Source organism: Scyliorhinus torazame, chromosome 11, assembly GCF_047496885.1.
Source record: "Scyliorhinus torazame isolate Kashiwa2021f chromosome 11, sScyTor2.1, whole genome shotgun sequence".
In the NCBI taxonomy this organism is placed as follows: domain Eukaryota; kingdom Metazoa; phylum Chordata; class Chondrichthyes; order Carcharhiniformes; family Scyliorhinidae; genus Scyliorhinus; species Scyliorhinus torazame.
Window position 1 is genome coordinate 169,008,441 of NC_092717.1, and position 21,177 is coordinate 169,029,617.

The 21,177-nt window shown below is 45.0% G+C and overlaps 1 protein-coding gene across 2 annotated transcripts in view; it reads right to left on the bottom strand.

Moving 5' to 3' along the window:
- Nucleotides 1-14,992, bottom strand: part of tmem64 (transmembrane protein 64) — a 69,561-nt gene extending 54,569 nt beyond the window's left edge. For both annotated transcript variants that reach the window (XM_072467987.1, XM_072467988.1), the window contains exon 1: nucleotides 13,907-14,992. In XM_072467987.1, coding sequence (XP_072324088.1) covers nucleotides 13,907-14,596 — 690 coding nt within the window. In that variant the 5' untranslated portion in view covers nucleotides 14,597-14,992. The remainder of the gene's footprint in view (nucleotides 1-13,906) is intronic.
- Nucleotides 14,993-21,177: the final 6,185 nt, after the last annotated feature.

The following is a 21,177-nucleotide window of genomic DNA, read 5'->3' on the forward strand; positions in this document are numbered from 1 at the left end:
CCTGCTGCTTCCAGAGGGTTCACTTTCAAGATGGCCGATCTGACTTTGGAAGCTGTGACGGTAGGTATGGATATGTCCAAGGCTGCTGGGGTAGTTGATACCGGTTTGATGGTTTCCTGCTCGAACACAGCATTAGAATGCATGGAGGTCATCGGGGAGGGTTGCACTGCTGCTAGAGATTCTACTCAGCTTTGCTTTGTAGCCCGTTATGTTGTTTAAGCCTTGCCACAACTGACGGCAGTCCGTGTCTTTAGTCTGGTATTGTCGAGGAAAACAGAATTATGCAAATTCACCTATGTTTTTTTTCCACCATTTTCTTAACCAAGGTGAAAAGAGAAACAGTTATCATTTCAGATCAGTGACCGTTTCATCATTCCTATTAGTTAGTAAAAGTGATGATAGGTTAACCTTCTCATTGAACAGATGCTGCATGATAGCAGTATTTTGTTTCTGCATCAAAATATTACAATCATTACAGTGCAGGGGGCCATTCGGCCCATCGAGACTGCACCAACCCTCCGAAAGAGCATCCTACCTAGGCCCACGTCCCCAACTCTATCCCCGTAACCCCACCTAACCTTTTGGACACTAAGCGGCAATTTAGCATGGTCAATTCACATAACCTGCACATCTTTGGTCTGTGGGAGGAAACCTAGAGACACATGGGGAGAATGTAATATTGTTTTATATTGAAACCTACAGAATATTTTATAACTAAAACCTCCAATAGATTGCTTTCTTAAAAGATGCACAATGCCAATCAATGTTTTTTTATGTAGCCAGTGAGATTAGTAAATTTCCAAAATATGCATACATCAGGATCATTCAACTCTACATAATTTTTAACATAAACACATAATATTGAGATTCAAGTTTATCTAATCCAACAAAGAGGGATGCTGGCAACCCAGATTTCCATCTTAAGAACATACCTCATCAGCTCAATTTCGCCAACATTTAGGTTACATTAGTCCCCAGGTACTTTACACCTGCTCTCATCAAGCTGTTTTGTAAATCATTGCTCCCTTGACGATTATTTTGTGTTTTCCTGAAAGATATTCACCGTTTGCAAACTTCCCAGTTTCAGGACCTGACTGAAAATACAGTTCACTTTAATGCAGCAGCACATCGCAGAGCAGCATATTCGAGATGTCCACTGAGTAAATTAGACGGTATGCCGACAAGTTGTTTTTTGAAAAAAGGAACATATGTTTCAGGCACTGCTGGTATCCTTTTTTGTAGCAATGACGGTTTCAAATTTGACCGATTGACAACATTTTACTCTTTACAACTCCGACCAAACTTTTGTTGTAGGAGAGCTGTGATGTTGCATCACTATTGCTCAGATGAAGACCATGTGACGTTGCAACTACATCAGACAATGAAGCATTAAATAAACGCTTAACCTCTCTCATCTTTAAAAATGAAAACAAATCCTCTGCTCGTCACCTCTCTCTGCTGAACCTCAACGAATGTTCAGGAGAGGGACCGCAAGAGGGACGGAAGTGGCAAGAAGAAGGGTCAGAGAGCAGGCTATAAGACGACAAGTGATAATTAAAAGTGTCTTGACTGTGGGAACCCAGTCATTTTCTCATATAACGAATTAACCACTGTATTCAGAATGGAGAATGGATTGTTCTCGGTCTAATCAACTAATTGATTTTAGCTAGGTCTTTGCCAAGCTATGATAGCCATAGAATGTGTCAGCACAGGTGGAAATAGTGGTAAAGAAAGCATATGGCATACTTGCCTTCATTGGAAATGACAATTACAAGGGGGCACAAGTTCAAGGTGAGGGGGGGATAGGTTCAGTGGAGATGTGCGCGGGACGGTTTTTTAAAAAAAATTATATACACAGGGGGTGGTGGTGGCCTGGAATGCACTGCCAAGTGAGGTGGTTGAGGCTGATACGTTAGCGACCTTTGAGACTTATCTGGATCGGGACATGATTGATGTGGTATAGAAGGATACACACATGATTGGTGCAGGCATGGAGGGCCGAAGGGCCTGTTCCTGTGCTGCATTGTTCGTTCTTCTGTGCAACATGGCAGGTGCGAGAAAAGATATCCAGTACTTTTCCCAAGTCTGCGCCACAGACGCTAAGCTAGTTTTGAAAGGCACCAGTCAATCTTAAGTAACGTCTAATATTTAATTAACAAGTTATCCTCTAAGTAACAGACATTCATTTGAACAAACCAGGAGGTCTCAGCTGAGAATTAGAAGCCAATGAACGTAAATGAGGAGTTAAGCCAGAGATAGGAATTCCCTTAAAAATAGAACCTCGTGGTCGAAGTTCTTGGTTCCTAAATTCTTGAATCATCTATCTTTTTGTTTGTGTTTAAAGTGATTTTTTTTGTGCTTAAATGCTTTTGCCATGTGCTTGACTTTTTTTATGTATTGTTTGATATTTTGTTTCTATGTGTTTATTTAGTTCTTATTCAAGTGTATGCCAGTGAGTAACTAACAAAGTCGTATTTTTGACACCTCCCATCAACCACACTATTCTTATTAGAAGGTAAAATAAGAGTACCAACAACAGTACAGTCAAAAATGTCCATCAAGCCATCAAGTACCCCAAGACCAAAACAGCACAAGAACAGGTCCTTCGACCCTCCAGGCCTGCGCTGATCATGGTCCCTGCCCAAACTAAAACCGTATGCAGTTGCGGAGTCATTATCCTTCCATTTCCACCCTATTCATATATTTGTCTAGATGCCCCTTAAATGCCGCTTCGTACCTGCTCCTACCACCTCCCCAGGCAACCCTCTGTGTAAAAGACTTACCTCGCACATCTGTTCTAAACTTTTCCCACGCACTTTAAACCAATGTCCCCTAGCACTTGACTCTCCGACCCTAGGAAAGAGCATCTGACTATCCACTCTGTCCATAATAGGAAAAAGCAAATTACTGTGGATGCTGGAATCTGAAACAAAAACAGAACATGCTGGACAATCTCAGCAGGTCTGGCAGCATCTGTGGAGAGAACAAAGCTAACATTGAGACTTGTAAGGTTGCTCCATTCTCTCCCATATTAGGATATTCAGCACTTGGGAGCGTGGTCCACCGTTAGCTGACCTGTCACTCAACTCTATTTAGGGACCATTACTCCCTTGATCTTGTCTAACAAAAAAAAAACTTCAGCACCTGGCCTTTTGCAAGAAAGAGATTTAGATTTCCGTGATCCCGTGTATGAAAAGCTCTAAATTTAACGAATATCACCTCCACACACTGGATTCTCCAACCAGATACAACTATTTCACGGTTGGATCACGATCATTCTAAACAACTTGATTAGTTCACTCTTCAAACTGCTCATCCCAAAGTACCGCAAATGAAGTTTCTGCAAAACATTGTTAGGCGTTAATCCATTAAAACTTGGATTATTTATAATGACTTTGCAAAGTACCCCCTTCCAAGGACATTATACCTTTAAGGTCTAATACCTAAACTGAACTCAGTACTCCAGATAAGGTTTAGCCAAGGGCAGCATAGTGGTCAGCCTGCCTCACAGCACCAGGGACCCAGACCATAAGGCCATAAGACATAGGAGCGGAAGTAAGGCCATTCGGCCCATCGAGTCCACTCCGCCATTCAATCATGGCTGATTTCAACTCCATTTACCTGCTCTCTCTCCATAACCCTTAATTCCTCGAGAAATCAAGAATTTATCAACTTCTGTCTTAAAGACACTCAACGTCCCGGCCTCCACCGCCCTCTGTGGCAATGAATTCCACAGACCCACCACTCTCTGGCTGAAGAAATTTCTCCTCATCTCTGTTCTAAAGTGACTCCCTTTTATTCTAAGTGCCCCCGGGTCCTAGTCTCCCCTGCTAATGGAAACAACTTCCCTACATCCACCCTATCTAAGCCATTCATTATCTTGTAAGTTTCTATTAGATCTCCCCTCAACCTCCTAAACTCCAATGAATATAATCCCAGGATCCTCAGACGTTCATCGTATGTTAGGCCTACCATTCCTGGGATCATCCGTGTGAATCTCCGCTGGACCCGCTCCAGTGCCAGTATGTCCTTCCTGAGGTGTGGGGCCCAAAATTGCTCACAGTATTCTAAATGGGGCCTAACTAATGCTTTATAAAGCTTCAGAAGTACATCCCTGCTTTTATATTCCAAGCCTCTTGAGATGAATGACAACATTGCATTTGCTTTCTTAATTACGGACTCAACCTGCAAGTTTACCTTTAGAGAATCCTGGACTAGGACTCCCAAGTCCCTTTGCACTTCAGCATTATGAATTTTGTCACCGTTTAGAAAATAGTCCATGCCTCTATTCTTTTTTCCAAAGTGCAAGACCTCGCACTTGCCCACGTTGAATTTCATCAGCCATTTCTTGGACCACTCTCCTAAACTGTCTAAATCTTTCTGCAGCCTCCCCACCTCCTCCATACTTCCTGCCCCTCCACCTATCTTGGTATCATCGGCAAACTTAGCCAGAATGCCCCCAGTCCCGTCATCTAGATCGTTAATATATAAAGAGAACAGCTGTGGCCCCAACACTGAACCCTGCGGGACACCACTCGTCACCGGTTGCCATTCCGAAAAATAACCTTTTATCCCAACTCTCTGCCTTCTGCCTGACAGCCAATCGTCAATCCATGTTAGTACCTTGCCTCGAATACCATGGGCCCTTATTTTACTCAGCAGTCTCCCGTGAGGCACCTTATCAAAGGCCTTTTGGAAGTCAAGATAGATAACATCCATTGGCTCTCCTTGGTCTAACCTATTTGTTATCTCTTCAAAGAACTCTAACAGGTTTGTCAGGCACGACCTCCCCTTACTAAATCCATGCTGACTTGTCCTAATCTGACCCTGCACTTCCAAGAATTTAGAAATCTCATCCTTAACAATGGATTCTAGAATCTTGCCAACAACCGAGGTTAGGCTAATTGGCCTATAATTTTCCATCTTTTTCCTTGTTCCCTTCTTGAACAGGGGGGTTACAACAGCGATTTTCCAATCCTCTGGGACTTTCCCGGACTCAAGTGACTTTTGAAAGATCATAACTAACGCCTCCACTATTTCTTCAGCTATCTCCTTTAGAACTCTAGGATGTAGCCCATCTGGGCCCGGAGATTTATCATTTTTTAGACCTCTTAGTTTCTCTAGCACTTTCTCCTTTGTGATGGCTACCATATTCAACTCTGCCCCGACTCTCCGGAATTGGTGGGATATTACTCATGTCTTCTACTGTGAAGACTGACGCAAAGTACTTATTTAGTTCCTCAGCTATTTCCTTGTCTCCCATCACAAAATTACCAGCGTCATTTTGGAGCGGCCCAATGTCAACTTTTGCCTCCCGTTTGTTTTTAATGTATTTAAAGAAACTTTTACTATCATTCCTAATGTTACTGGCTAGCCTACCTTCATATTTGATCCTCTCTTTCCTTATTTCTCTCTTTGTTATCCTCTGTTTGTTTTTGTAGCCTTCCCAATCTTCTGACTTCCCACTACTCTTTGCCACATTATAGGCTTTCTCTTTTGCTTTGATGCATTCCCTAACTTCCTTTGTCAGCCATGGCTGCCTAATCCCCCCTCTGATAATCTTTCTTTTCTTTGGGATGAACCTCTGCACTGTGTCCTCAATTACTCCCAGAAACTCCTGCCATTGCTGTTCTACTGTCTTTCCCACTAGGCTCTGCTCCAGTCGATTTTCGTCAGTTCCTCCCTCATGCCCCTGTAGTTACCTTTATTTAACTGTAACACCTTTACATCTGATTCTACCTTCTTTCTTTCAAATTGGAGATTGAATTCTACCATATTATGATCACTGCCTCCTAAGTGCTCCCTTACTTTAAGATCTTTAATCAAGTCTGGCTCATTACATAACACTAAGTCCAGAATGGCCTGTTCCCTCGTGGGCTCCATCACAAGCTGTTCCAAAAAGCCCTCCTGTAAACATTCAATGAATTCCCTTTCCTTGGGTCCACTGGCAGCATTATTTACCCAGTCCACCTGCATATTGAAGTCCCCCATGATCACTGTGACCTTGCCTTTCTGACATGCACTTTCTATTTCGTGGTGCATTTTGTGCCCCCGGTCCTGACCACTGTTAGGAGGCCTGTACATATCTCCCATTACGGTTTTTTTGCCTTTGTGGTTCCTCAACTCTACCCACACAGACTCCACATCATCTGACCCTATGTCATTTAGTGCTATTGATTTAATTTCATTCCTAATTAACAAGGCAACCCCGCCCCCTCTTCCCACCTCCCTGTCTTTTCGATAGGTTGTGAAACCCTGGATGTTCAAGGTTCAAGGATGACCCAGGTTCAATTCCAGCCTTGGGTGGCTGTGTGTGGAGTTTGCACGTTCTTGCTGTGTGTGCATGATTTTCCTCCGGGTGCTCCAGTTGACAGCAGCACGGTAGCACAGTTGCTTCACAGCTCCAGGGTCCCAGGTTCGATTCCCGGCTGTGCCACTGTCTGTGCGGGGTCTGCCCGTTCTCCCAATGTCTGCGTGGGTTTCCTCCGGGTGCTCCGGTTTCCTCCCACAGTCCAAAGATGTGCAGGTTAGGTGGATTGGCCATGCTAAATTGTCCTTAAGTGTCCAAAAAAGGTTAGCTGGGGTTACTGGGTTATCGGGATAGGGTGGAGGTGTCGGCTTAAGTAGGGTGCTCTTTCCAAGAGCCGGTGCAGACTCGATGGGCTGAATGACCTCCTTCTGCACTGCAAATTCTGTTGTTCTAATCTATTCTATGACTCGCACAGTCCAAAGATATGCAGATTAGGTGGGCTAACAGGAATAGGGCGGGGATTGGACCCAAGTAGGACCCGTTTTCAGGGTGGTGCAGACTTGATGGGCCGAATGGCCTCCGACTGCACCACAAGAATTCGATGATTCTAAGTCTACGTACAATTGAAGCAATTTCCTAATTTTTGTATGCCAACAGCAAAGCCCCCTGCCCCAGAGATTGAAGCAAAAATTCCATGAGCCTTTTGAGTATCTTTTTAAAAACTCTCCAGGTCTTTTATCTCGTCGAGGCTAAAACAATTAATTAAACACAAATTTAATCTCAAACTGGGTGGCACAGTGGCTCAGTGGTTAGAACTACTGCCTCATGGCATTGATCTCCCAGTGTCTGCATGGGTCTCACCCCCACAACCCAAAACGATGTGCAGGGTAGGTGGATTGGCCACGCTAAATTGTCCCTTAATTTAAAAAAAAAAATTGGGGCATCTAAATTTTTTTTAAAAATTAAATTAAATTAAATTAATAAATAAACTCCATCTGAAAGACATGCTGCCTTCCTCTTAGCCCACATGTATCTGCTTTGGTTGCTTACATCTACTCCTACAGGAGATTTGCTGTCATGGTTTCTCCCGTCATGCTCATCTGTATTGAGCCAGCCTTACACATCCACTGTAGCTCGCGTGTAACCACTCTTTCTGCTGTCCTTCACTTTGCCCTCGAAAAGAGAGCACTGTAGCTTTTCAGCTCTGATCAAATGACAAAAGTACTGACATTTTCCTTTTGAGGTCACATTTCACAATTCTTTTTGTCCTTGTTATTTTAAGTACCACTTCACTGGTCTTATGATCTACATATGGAATTTTTAGCATAAATCTTCACTTCCATATTTCAAAGGCCTTTTCTCTTCCACAGATCCAGGTTTCTGAGATATACAGGAAAGTTGATAGAACGTAGCAGCTTGAGATTTTTTTTCCTTGTTACACACACTGGAATTCTTTTGCTAATATTTCTCCAGGTATTTTATTAATCTCCTTCAAAATGCCAAAGGTTTTTAACTACTCCAGACAGGATCAGTGTGGTCCATCGCCTGCAGAGTTCGCAATATACTCCCTTTACTTTATAAATTGAGATAATCCTTTATCAACCTGCAAAAGCTATTCAAATTCTAATTTCTAAAGCATCCAGACTAATCTCATTATCAGGTCCCTTAAGTACCTGTGTGCAGTAAATTTAAAAATCAGGCAGTTTATTTTTAATTCTCTTAGTCTGCCCATTGCATCCTTTATCTCTAACTCCGAACTAATTTTCTAATTTCCTTGAAATTCCATTTCGGTTTTAGGAAAGTAGCCTCTTTTCTTTTGTGCACAAGAACAGAGACAGACAATATTCCCTTCATTTTCCCATCAGTTCCAATGTGAGCCTACCCGGTGCTCGGGTTCAGGATATCTCATCTGCAGAGGAACTTGGGAAGGGTAAAGATCTAATTGCCGTGGTCCATGTAGGTACCAACAACACAGGTAGAACAAGAATAGAGGCTCTGTTGATGAAATACGAGAAGCTAGGGGCTAAATTAAAAAGCAGAACCAAAAAGATAAAAATCTATGTCTTATTACCTGAGCCACAAGCTAATTGGAAGAGGTTCAATAAGATTAAAGCAGTAAATGTGTTGATTAAAAAGGTTGCTGTGGGAGAAATGGGGTTGAATTCATGGGGCATTGGCACCAGTACTGGGGAAGAAGGGAGCTGTTTCACTGGGATAATATTCATCTAAAAAAAAGGTGGGACCAGAGTCCTGGAGAACCACATATCTAGGGCTTTAAACACATAACAAAACAGTGTATAGAAAGCGGCAGCAATCAAACTTTAGGCACAGCAAAAAAAGGGGTAACTCTGAAAAGGGGGATGGTCAACGCAGAACTGAGTGTGTTGTACCTAAATGCGTGCAGTATCCAAAACAAGGTAAATGAGCTTGTTGCGCACATCGAAATTGGCGGGTACATTGTTGTGGGCATCACAGAGACGTGGCTGCAAGGGGATCAGGGCTGGGATTCAAATATCCAGGGATACGTGTCCTATTGAAAGGACAGGCAGATGGGCAGAGGGGGTGGGGCTGCATTGCTAGTAAGAAAGAAATGAACTTTAGCAAGAAGTGATATAGGTTTGAAAGGCATAGAATTTGTGTGGGTAGAGTTGAGGAATTGTAAAGGAAAAGAGACCTTGATGGGAATTATGTACAGGCCCCCTAGCAGTAGTCAGGATGTGGGGCAGAAAATAAATAAGATAGAAAAGGCATACAAGAAAGGCAAAATTACAATAATCACAGGGGACTTCAATATGCAGATGGACTGGGAAAATCAGGTTGGTAGCGGATCCCAAGAAAAGGATTTCTGGGTGTCTACGGGATGGTTTTTTTTTTTTTTTACAGCTGCTTGTGGTAGAGCCCTCGAGGGAACAAGCAATTCTGGATTTGGTGATGTGTTGTGAGGCAAACTTTGGGAACTTAAGGTGAAGGAACCCTCAAGGCACAATGACCACATTATGATTGAATTCACCACTGCAGTTAGAGAGGGAGAAGCTGAAATCAGATGTAACGATTTTACAATTCAATAAAGGCAACAACAAACGTATGAGGAAGGAGCTGGCCAGAGTTGATTGGAAAGGGAAGCCAAGCAGGGAAGACAGTAACAGCAATGGCAGGAGTTTTGGGGGGTTATTTTATACAGGAGGCACAACAGAAATTCATCCCGAGGAGGAGGAACATGTTCAAGGGAGGACAAGGCAACCATGGCTGACAAGGGACTTCTAGGACAACATTAAGGGAATTCTAGCAAAGGAAAAAGCATACAAAGTGGCGAGGATTAGTAAGAAGCCAGAGGATTGGGAAGCCTTTAAAAGCAAGCAGAGGACAACTGAAAAAGCAATAAGGGCGGAGAAGATGAAATATGAGTACAAGCTAGGTAGTAATATAAAAGAAGATTGCAAGAGTTTTTTCAATATATAAAAGGTAAGACAGGGCCAAGAATAAACATTAGACCACTGGAGAAGTAGAAATAGGGAACAAAGAAATGGCAGAGAAACTGAATAGGTACTTTGCATCAGTCTTCACAGTGGAAGTCACTTGTGGTATACCATGGGAGTCGGGGGCAGAGGTGAGTGTAGCAGCCATCACTAAGGAGAAAGTGCTTGGGAAGCTGGAGGGTCTGAAGGTGGATAAATCACCCGGACCGGATGGACTACACCCCAGAGTTCTTTAGCTGAGGAGATTGTGGCGGCATTGGTGATGATCTTTCAGGAATCACTGGAGGCAGGGAGGGTCCCAGAGGATTGGAAAAAGGCTAATGCAACACTCCTGTTTAAGGAGGGAAGGAGGCAGAAGACAGGAAATTATAGGCCTGTTAGCCTGACTTCAGTTGTTGCTATGATTTGAGAATCGATAAAGGGTGAGATTGCAGAGTACTTAGAAGTGAATAGTGAAATAAACTGATTCAGTACGGATTCGTCAAGGGGAGGTTGTGCCTGACAAATCTGTTAGAATTCCTTGAGGAGTAACGAGGAAGTTAGACAAAGGAGAACCAGTAGACATGACCAATTTGGATTACCAGAAGGCCTTTGACAAGGGTACAGGAGGCTGCTAAATAAGATAAGAGCACATGGTGTTTGGGGCAAGGTACTGGTATAGATAGAAGATTGGCTGGCTGGCAGAAGGCAGAGAGTGGGGACAAAGGGGTATTTTTCAGGATGGCAGCCGGTGACTAGTGGTGTTCCGCAGGGGTCAGTGTTGAGACCACAACTATTCACGATATACATTAATGATCTGGAAGAAGAAACTTAGGACATGGTTGCCAAGTTTGCAGATGATACAAAGATATGTAGAGAGACAGGTTATGTTGAGGAAGTAGGGAGGCTGCAAATGGACCTGGACAGGCTAGGAGAAAGGGCAAAGAAGTGGCAGATGAAATATAATGTGGAAAGGTGTGAGGTTATGCACTTTGGTAGGAAGAATAGAGACATAGACTATTTTCTAAATGGAGAAAGGCTTCAGGAATCAAAAGCACAATCGGACTTTGGAGTCCTAGCTCAGGATTCTCTTAAGGTTAACATAATAATAACCTTTATTGTCTCAAGTAGGCTTACATTAGCACTGCAATGAAGTCACGATGAAACGCCCCGAGTCGTCACATTCCGGCGCCTGTTGGGGTACAGAGAGGGAGAATTCAGGATGGCCAATTCGCCTGACAGCACGTCTTTCGGGATTTGTGGGAGGAAACCGGAGCACCTGGAGGAAACCCACGCAGACACAGGGAGAACGTGCAGACTCCGCACAGACAGTGACACAAGGGGGAATCGAATCTGGGACCCTGGGCTGTGAAGCAACAATGCTATCCACTGTGCTATCGTGTTGCCGATGCAGGTGAAGTTGGCATTAGGAAGGCAAATGCACTGTTAGCGGTCATGCTGAGAGGGCTAGAATAGAAGAACAGGGATGTACTGTTAAAGGCTCTGGTCAGACCCCATTTGGAATATTGTGAGCAGTTTTGTGCCCCGTATCCATGGATGTGCTCGCCTTGGAAAGGATCCAGAGGAGCTTCACAAGAATGATCCCCGGAATGAAGGACTTGTCATTTGAGAATCAGTTTTGGGTTCTGGGTCTGGACTCGTAGATTTAGAAGGATGAGGGGGGTGGGATCTCATTGAAACTTACAAACACAGAGGCTGCGATAGAGTGAATGAGGAGAGGTTGTTTCCACTAGTAGGAGAAACAGGACACAGCCTCAGACTGAAGGGGCGATCCTTTAAACAGAGATCAGGATGAATTTCTTCAGCCAGAGGGTAGTGAACCTGTGGAATTCTAATGCAGAAGGCTGAGAGGCCAAGTCACTTGGTGAGTGTTGTTAAGACAGAGATAGATAGGTTCTTGATTAATAAGGGGATCAGGGGTTATGGGGAGAAGGTATGAGAATGGGGATGAGAAAAATATCAGCCATGATTGAATGGCGGAGCAGGCTCGATGGGCCAAATGGCTTAATTCTGCTTCTATGTCTTACCGAGCACAAGATAGGCCAAACAGGGATTGATGTCCACATTCCGTACTGACCGGCAACCCACGAGGTGCTCAATTTAGGATTACAGGTGTGGAATTTTTAATTTTCTCTTGGAAAGTGTGACCACGGAGTACCATACACGTCATTAGCATTACATTCAGGATCGGCTTTCAGAAGATACCTATGTGGACAGATCCAAATTATATTGCCAACCACCTCATCAGTTGCTACCCAGACGGCTACACAAATAGAAAGTTCTCACCAATATCAGAATTATTAGTTAAATTTTCACATTAATGGACTCTTTCCTAACATTAAAAATGAAGGTGAAAATTTTGCAATGGTTAGAACCCTGTTAAATGTGACTTTGCACAGACTACCTTGCACAAATGTACTGCAAAAGCTGGAAATCAGAAATATAAAGAACTTGTAAACATTCTGACAGCATCTGTGGAGAGAGACAGAGTTAACCTCACAGTTCAATGACATAATGACGAAAGATCAAACTGAAAATGTTACTCACTCTCTCCATGGATGCTGCCTGCCCTGGAGTATTTCCAGCATTTTATGCATTTATTACAATTAATGCACTGGGAGCAGAACACAAAGAATGGAAATATAACATAAGAGTGTAAGACTGCCTCTTGGAAGTCATCCCAGAGTTTAGCACTGAGCTGATATTTGACAAACCATGTGCGTTATTTATTTGTGATGTTTTACCAGGCAGGTCATAGAGTTATGACAATACAAGAGGAGGCCATTCAGCCCGACTCCAGGCCAGATCTCTGTCCACCGCTCTATTCCCAAAACCTGCAGACATGTTTTCTTTAACAAATGCCAATCCAATTTCCTTTTGAAATCATTTTTTTTTTTTTAAATAAAAAATTTAGAGTACCCAATTCATTTTTTCCAATTAAGGGGCAATTTAGTTTGACCAATCCACCTACCCTGCACATCTTTGGGTTGTGGGGGCAAAACCCACGCAAACACGGGGAGAATGTGCAAATTCCACATGGACAGTGTCCCAGAGTCGGAATCGAACCTGGGACCTCGGCGCAGTGAGGCAGCAATGCTAACCACTGTGCCACTGTGATGCCCTCCTTTTGAAATCATTGATCATCCTCACTTCCACCATAGCATAATTCCAGGTCACTATCAAACTGTGAAAAAAGTCTCCCTTGTATGCATCTCTTGCCCAAAACTGTAAATCAGCAACCTCTAGTACTTGCACCATCAGCAAATGGGGATAGTTCATCTTTGCTTACCTTACCTAAACCTGTCAGAATCTTGTCCACCTCCAACAGAGCTCCCCTCAATCTCCCTCGCTCCAATGAGAACAGTCCCAGCTTCTCCAACCTAACCCTAAAGCTAAATTCCCTCATCCAAGGAACCAGTTCAGTAAATCTTCTCTCCACCCTCTCAACAACCTTCAAATCCTCCTAGAGCTGGATGCAATCCTCAGGTTGTTGTCCAACCAAAGGACAGTAACATTTACAAGCTACACTAAACAAACAGGACAAATGAGAAAGTGTCCAAAATGAATACAAGTCTTTCCCTTCTAAAAGTATTTTATCATTGTACTAAGAGGTGAAAAATAATTAATTCCCAAGAGAAAAGGAAGGACCATGGGCTAATGAAAACTAGTGTCTGAACTATTGGTGTTGCAGAACTCTTAATTGAACTTCCATTTTGAGCTGCATCATGATAAACATACTGCTACACCCATTCCCCAAGCAATAGCAATGATTCCGAGACTAGAGGAACCAGCAATAAATCCCCATGGGAATTAAACATAAATACCCCCATGCCACCCAGTTGTTTCCTTGGAAAGCAAAGAATTTTAGAAAACAACAGGAATTATTTGGGAAGCACTATAATCAACTGTCAAAACGGAACTTGGAATACTCTAATTCATTGCAAATTTTACAAAATTGTCACAAGATTAAAATCCCAAATTAGACGGCGAGTCATGTTGTCGGTGTTGTCTGAGAGGGTAAATGTTTAGTGTGCCAGGTTTTGAGTAGGTTACCTCTGAGCGACAAGTGGTTAAAGAGTAAACTTGGCGCAGTTTCTTCACTGTTTAGTTATAATAGGGATGTTGCAGGTCAAATAAATATGCCATTGTGACTCTTATCAGTTTTAACACTGATACTCACCGAAAACACCGCATTCTGCAGCCCGAAAGGAATGGGGGTGAGTCTGGCCAAGGCCACCACCTTCAGTCCGCTGCCTCCTTCCACCACTCTGACCACGGCGCTGAGCTGCTCGTTGCCCCGGACCTTGGCGATGACCCACGCCGCCAGAAGCCTCCTGCAGAGCAGGTGAGCGATGAAGGTCCCGATCAGCACCCCGACTACCACCAGCCCCAAGCCCAGCACGAAGCCGTACAGGTAGCCGGCGGCCACGTTCAGCACGATGTAACCCCAGCTGCAGGGGAAAGAGACGGCGATGAAACCCACGACGAAGAGCAGTGCCCCGACCAGGCTGTCCAGGCTCTCCACCCACAGCAGCAGCTCCTTCAGGTACCGCCTCACCAGCGCCAGCGAGGAGAAGCAGAGCAGGGTTAGCAAGCACACCAGCAGGAAGCTCTTGAAGCAGCAGCCGTTCAGGCAGTAGGTCGCCTTGGGGTCCCCCAGGATGGGCAGCTGGCTCTCCATCCCCGGCTCCTGCAGGTTCAGCTCGGGCTTCACCTGGACCCGCTCCACATCCACCGCGCCGCCCTGGGTCAGCAGCAGCGAGTCGGGGCAGGGTCGCTGCAAGCCCCGGCTCAGCGCCAAGTGACCTTTGCCCAACTTCTTTAACACTTTGCTCAGTATCTGCAGAGAGCCGAAGCCAGAGTTCCACATGTTCGGTCTGGAGGAGAAATCCAGCCTCTCAGGACCTGGCAAACCAATCGGTGCGGTGTATATTTTAAGAAAGTGGAAATAATGTATGATTCCTTCAAGAATTTGTGGAGGGGGAATGAACAATAAAATCCGACTTTTCCCCCCGATGAATAGGTCCGCTCACTTTTTAGTCGAAACTCTGCATCAGTTTGGGCGGAGTGAGGGTTAAAATGTTAGTCAAGAAGTGCGGCTATTACAGCAAGCTCCACACGAAGGGGAGGAGAGAAGGGAAGGGGGCGCGGCTGGGATGTTCCCGCAGGTCGAGTGGTTGCAAACACAAAAAAAAATGATGTTTCTTTCTCTCCTTCCCACTCTCTCCTCCTCCGCAGATGATCCCGGTGTCTGCGACAGTGCAGCGGAAGCAGCAGCCGGCGAGCAGGAGGAGAAGGATGAGGATTCCCGCTGCCACGTCCTGTCTCATCTTTCCTAGGGGATGTGGAAGGGAGCGAAACGAGCACACACCCTGCCTGCCTCCCGCCCAGCAGCTGTCAGTCAGCCTCTCCTCCCCGGCCGCGGCCTAACAAGAGCCCCGGGAGGACACGCGCCCGCTCCCCCGGGCTGCTGCACAGAGCGCGAGCCGCAGCGAGTCGGCCTCGCGCTGCCCGCCGCCTCCTCCATCCGCTTCCCCCTGCAGCCAGCTCCAGCCCCCGGGGCCTCGCTCACCCACAATGCTGCTAAACTGCTGCACGTCACCGAGCGGCGCACAGTTTGAAAAGGCAGAGTGTCGTGGTCTGCAGCCACTCCAAGTAACCAAGCTCTTCCCTGGGACAAACAAACAAACCTTCCTCATTACCACACGCTCGTTATTGTTTACACGGCGTTTTGCATTGCAACTGCCAAATCATTGCCCCCACCCCCAAAAGGGACATCGAAGTTTAGAATTTTTTACACTGCCCCAAGTCATCCAGTTTGTTTGGAATTGTCATGCGCCTAAAAATAATAAAATGACGCATTGGGAGCACAGCGACTCGGGATATTTTTTAAACTCCTGCTCTCGGGGCCTGCAAGGGCTACAGAGCCAATTAACCAATGATGCCAAAAATAAATGATGTGGAGTAAGAACAGAAAATGCTGGAAATACTCAGCGGATCTGGCAGAAGCAGAGTTAACCTTTCAGGTTATTGACCTTTCAGGAGGGTCTCATGCAAGGTCAATGACCTGAAACCTTAACTCACCAAAGGTGCTGCCAGACCTGCTAAATATCTTTAACATGTTCTGTTTTTATTTCAGATTTCCAACATTCACTGTTTTTTTGCTGTTATAAATGGTTCCATTTGAAATTTTGGATCATTCATAGCAGCATCAAATTGATTACTGGTTTAACTGGGATTTAAAAATACAATCTGCAAATGCAAATCAAAAATGTATGTAGGAGTGTCACCAGCAAGCAGCAGAGCAGCCAACATGCCAGGTGTTCCAACGCCAGTTTCCTCAGGAATTGTTGACTCAGTTTGGAAGCGGTGGGGGGTAGGATTGATCACTGCACTTTGCTATTACATAGTTTGTCCTTCTGTAGTTGTATCCTCTCTTTACCCTGTTAAAATATGGCATTGTGGAGCCATGATGAGCAACTCCTGCAGAAAAAACCCCTGTAAAACTTGGGAAATGACTGGTACTGGTCGATATTAGGCTATTGAGTTGGATGATCAGCCATGATCATAAGAAATTGCGGAACAGCCTTGAAGGGCCAAATGTTCCTATTTACTATTTATTGGTCCTGTATAGCTGAAAATGGAACTCCAGTTAGGACCAGCACCAGTAATTTCCCAAGTTTTATCTGCTTTTTTTCCTACACGCTGACAAAGGTAGACTGGATTGGATACTGGGCAATTTCTCGAGTGTCCCAGTAAATAGAAATGATTCCTGTTTATCGCAGGAAGTTTGCTCTCTGATTCCCCCCACCACTCTTTCCCAAGGAATTGGTCTGACTGATCCAGCCTACCCCCAACCAGAAGAATTACTCTCACTGATGTCCCATCACCCTGAACATTACTCACTCAGATTCACCCTCTGAATCCCACCCCCAAATAATTACTGTCCCTGATTCCCCACCACCCTGAGAATTACTCTCTGATCCCCCATCACCCTCAGAATCACTCTCTGATCCGTCACAACACTGCAAATTACTTTGGTACCCTAATATCTTCAAGAATTTCTCCCTCTCTGATCATTCATCATCTTTTTGAATTTCTATTTTGTTCGAATCTCTCTAATTATTCATAGAGCAATAGGTGTATCCCTGGAGGTGGTATGGTGGCACAGTGGTTAGCAATGCTGCCTCACAGCGCCAGGGACCTGGGTTTGATTCCAGCCTTAGGTGACTGAGGAATGTCGAGTTTGTACTTTGTCTCTGTGTCTGCGTGGGTTTCCTCCGGGTGTTCTGATTTCCTCCCACAGTCCAAATATGTGCAAATTAATTGGATTGGCTATGCTAAATTGTTTCTTTCTTAGTGCCCAAAGGTTGGTGGGGTTATGGGCATGAGGCAGAGGAGTGGGCCTAGGTAACGTGCTCTTTCAGAGGGTCGGTGCAGACTCGATGGGCCTAATGGCCTCCTGCTGCATTGTGGAGACTCTATAGATTATTAGATATTAGATTTCAGGGTGTGGGAAGGAACTTTGGATTATAAATCATTTTGTGGGACTCACCTTTCTGTGTTCCGAAACTTGTTCTTGGCTGCAACAGCTGTTAGACTTAATGACCCACTCCTTCAAGGGCTTGAAGTCCCAAATGGAGGCTACCTCACCTCAGCGAGCGATGCATAAAATCTAGTGTGTTCTGTAGGATAGAACTGAGATTAAGCTAATTACACTCACTGTGCCAATTAACAAGCCCCAGAAGGAGATCTGGTCAATGGGTTATCCCAATGAGGCACCTTTCTAGCTTGGGTGCATGTGTCATACGAAGGAAAGAACTAGTATGCAGCAACAACAATTTATATAGCACCTTTAATGTAATGAAACATCTCAAAGATTCTTACAGGAGCATTATAAAACAAAGTATGAAATCCAACCATATAACAAGATATTGGGTCAGAGGACCAAAAGCTTGGCCTGAGAGATAGGTTTAGGAAGTGAAATTAAAAGGAGAAAAGTGAGGTAGAAAGCCAGAGAATTATAGGGAGGGAATTCCAGAACTTGAGACTTATGTAACTGATGGTATGGCCAGCAAACATAAAAGATTAAAGTAGAAGGATTTGGTACCTAAATGGTGCCATAGGTACCACCCACATTGTGATGCAAGAAGGCATATGGTCTTGATTTGTATATTCTGTTGTCACTATGCTGGAAGGATACTACTTAGACACCATGAAGAAGTTTTGTATAAGTTACAAGTGTTGCTAACTTTCTCCTTGGTTCAATTGCTCTGTGTTATTAACTTTGCTCTCGAGTTGCCAGGTATCTTTGTGATACCGCCACGAGGTTCAAGTCCGAGTAATGATCAATAACCCAATACACCAATTAGTAAGATTCAAATCAAAACACATTTATTATACACAGTAATCGCTACTCATGCACAAATTCTACGCCTAAGCTACTTCTACAACTAACAGGCCTATACTTAACTTCGGACTGGCCCACCAGGTCAGGGGAACAAATGGCCTTTCGTTCAGGTTCTGAGTCTGCGGGATTCGAAGTTGGTACGGATTGGTAGCTAGGAGCGCCTATCTCGTAGCGAGTGTTGAATTATGACTTACTTCGTTCGGTGGTCACTGCACCGGTCACAGTCAATGTTGGTTCGTGTTGCTGGGTGACCCGGGCAGGACGAAGAGGTGAAGAGAGCGATTTGAACTTGGGGCTTAACTCTTATAGTCCCAGGTGCTTCCCGCCTTTCGGGGTAGACCCTGTACCTGGTCCCAAGTGATTGGACTTTGTCCCAATCGCTTGGTTCAATTTTCTCCAATGCTGGAGCGGTACCCTGATCGATGGGCGGTCTTGAGGTGCTCGTTCACCTCCTTTGTGTTGGCTCCTGCTGGCGCCGAGGAGTCTGGCTTTGCTTTGTGTGTCCAAAATGTTACTTATTGTTCCCGGGGATTGCTCATCAGTATGCAGATGGCTGCTGCATTGTTATGCTGATGGTCACTGGTATCGATGTTGTCTGGCCTTTGCAGAGATAAATACACAGCAAACCTGCAGCTACTGGTTTCTGTCTATGTTGGCTGACTTTCCTATCAGCCTTTGCCATTCGCCATTTTAAATCGGGAGCTGGCCAATTTAGGTGGCTACACACCCTCCTTGTGATCCTAACGCGAAGCGTGAAGGATCACATAACTACACTGTTTTCCATTCCCTGACCTGGTGAGCACTTCTTTCATGGCCTCTACACTGACCATAACTATGCAAAAGATTTTTAACTGACAATTCTAAGGGGCGCTATGTCAAACAGGGACATGCATTATAAAGCAAGAAAATGGGAACCTCTAACTATTCTTAATACACTATACTCACTTAAACATTTCATCACTCTAATTTCCTCAACCATACAAACAAAATCAGTTTATACACATGTTTCCTGGCTTGGCAGTCAAGCTCAGGATCGTACAATTGCTCATGAACATACTGAACATTTCTTTATTTACAACAAAAAACGCAAATGAATGCTCTTTATTATAGATCGCGGGGGTCGGGTTCTGGTCGTATCCGAAAATAGGGGATCTGATCCTATATACCGGAGTTCAAGAGCGGTAGGCTCTCCTTCTCCATTTTCTTAGAAGCATAGTCTGCACGATGCAGCAGAGTATCGCCAATACCAATAAGGATTCTATTAAGTAGGACAGGGAATACCAGGTTATAAACCTGTCACACCAAGATGGTGTGGTGTCGCTGGTGACTGGGCTCTAGGTACTGTGGGGAAGTGAATCATTAACGGCTGGGGGGCTTGAGGTCATGGGTTTCGCGTTCACGCGCAACCAAATGTCCATTATCACGATGCACAACCCGTCACAACATGTCTTCTTTCACGTCTCTTCTCTTCTCTTCCCTGGTCCTGGAGCTTCTGGAGTTCTGTGGAATCAAGCATAGTGTCTGTAACTATCTTGGTGTAACATCTCGTATGATAGCCTGTTTGTCCTTTAGTGCCAATTACTCCCTTTATAATTGGTCACTATGTGTGACTCCCTCATTTTTTTTTCAAAAACCGAATTTTAGGACAAGACAGACTGTGCGATTTACCATCCAAATGTTTCAGGATGTAAATAGCATGTGGTTGGCAACCTATGGGTTACCTGAAACAAAACAAAACTTTTTGAACTAAAATTTCCAAATTGAGGTGCGTATGGGCCGCGACGGGTAAGAGTTGAATGGAGTCCCCGGGTAGGACGGCTACCAATGCCATGTCTCTCCCCTACCCGAGCGTAGCTGACCAGAGGGGGGTTCCCAGGCAGGGCGGGTCCCAAGCTGTTTCTCCACTGCTTGAGCAACCGACAAGAACAGGCAAAAAAGTGTAGTCATCGTGGGGGGGGGGGGGGCGGGGGGGCTGCCGTAGTGGTTCTTCCCTCGAACCAGAAGGGCAGTTATGAACGGGCGTGTGGTATCTGTCGACAGACGAGTTCCGCTGAACTGGCGTCTGGGATCTTTACAAGTCTCTGTGGGCAAGTCCTCAGAGGTTTCTGCTGAAAAGGCGTGGGGCCGTGGTAAAAAAATTTCCTGTCTGACATACAACATTTAACAAAACACTACAAACAACATAAAACATGCTGCAGGTTCCATCAGAAAGGATACCGTTTTCTCCCAAGCGGTTCCTTTTAAAACATCATCTGGACACCTCAGTTATCGGTTGCGAACAGGGTCGCAAAGGGAGTCAGACTCAAGGTCGTCATCTTCTCCCGGATGCCAAACTCTTGAATGTATTAAGGTTGATAGGGCTGCATGGTGTGATTTGGGGTCGCTCTCGTCGTTTCGGATGAGTCTGTATGAGTTGTTGCTGTGCCAATAGTTGGTGTCGACTTGTGTCGGGACGGAATCGGGGTCGTCATTGTGGGTCGGTGGTCGGTGGTGGGGTTTGTTTCGGAAAGTGATCATGAAGGGATCACTCGAATCGTGGTCAGATTCGCTGGGTGTGGGTCCTGTTGCATGGGGATAGTAGGGCGGCGTGCTGTGGCTATCGTCCGAGTCACCGTCCCTGTCTCTGCTGCTGCAGTCTGTGGGCGTTCCGGGGCGGTGTGTATATTTAGGGCGTGGAGTCAAGGTTGAGTCTGTGGCTGGGCTGGACGTGTTGGGGGATGGTAGGGTTACGTTGGCTGTGGGCGGGGTGTGGTGTGCTGCGTCGAGCATGACGTGGTGTGAGTGATTAGACTGTGTTCCATATGCCTTCAGCTGGTTGATATGGAACCACGCAGTCTTTCCGTTGGGATACTTTATCTTGTATATGGAAGGGCTTACTTTGTCCGCAATGGGGTATGGACCCGAGTACTTTGGTGACAGGAATGTGCTGGGGTTGTATACGGAGAGCAGGACTTGCTGTCCTACACTGTACTCAGTCGCATGCACTGTCTTGTTGAAACAAGCCTTGCTCTGTTTCTTCCTTGTGCCCAATTTCGCTGCGG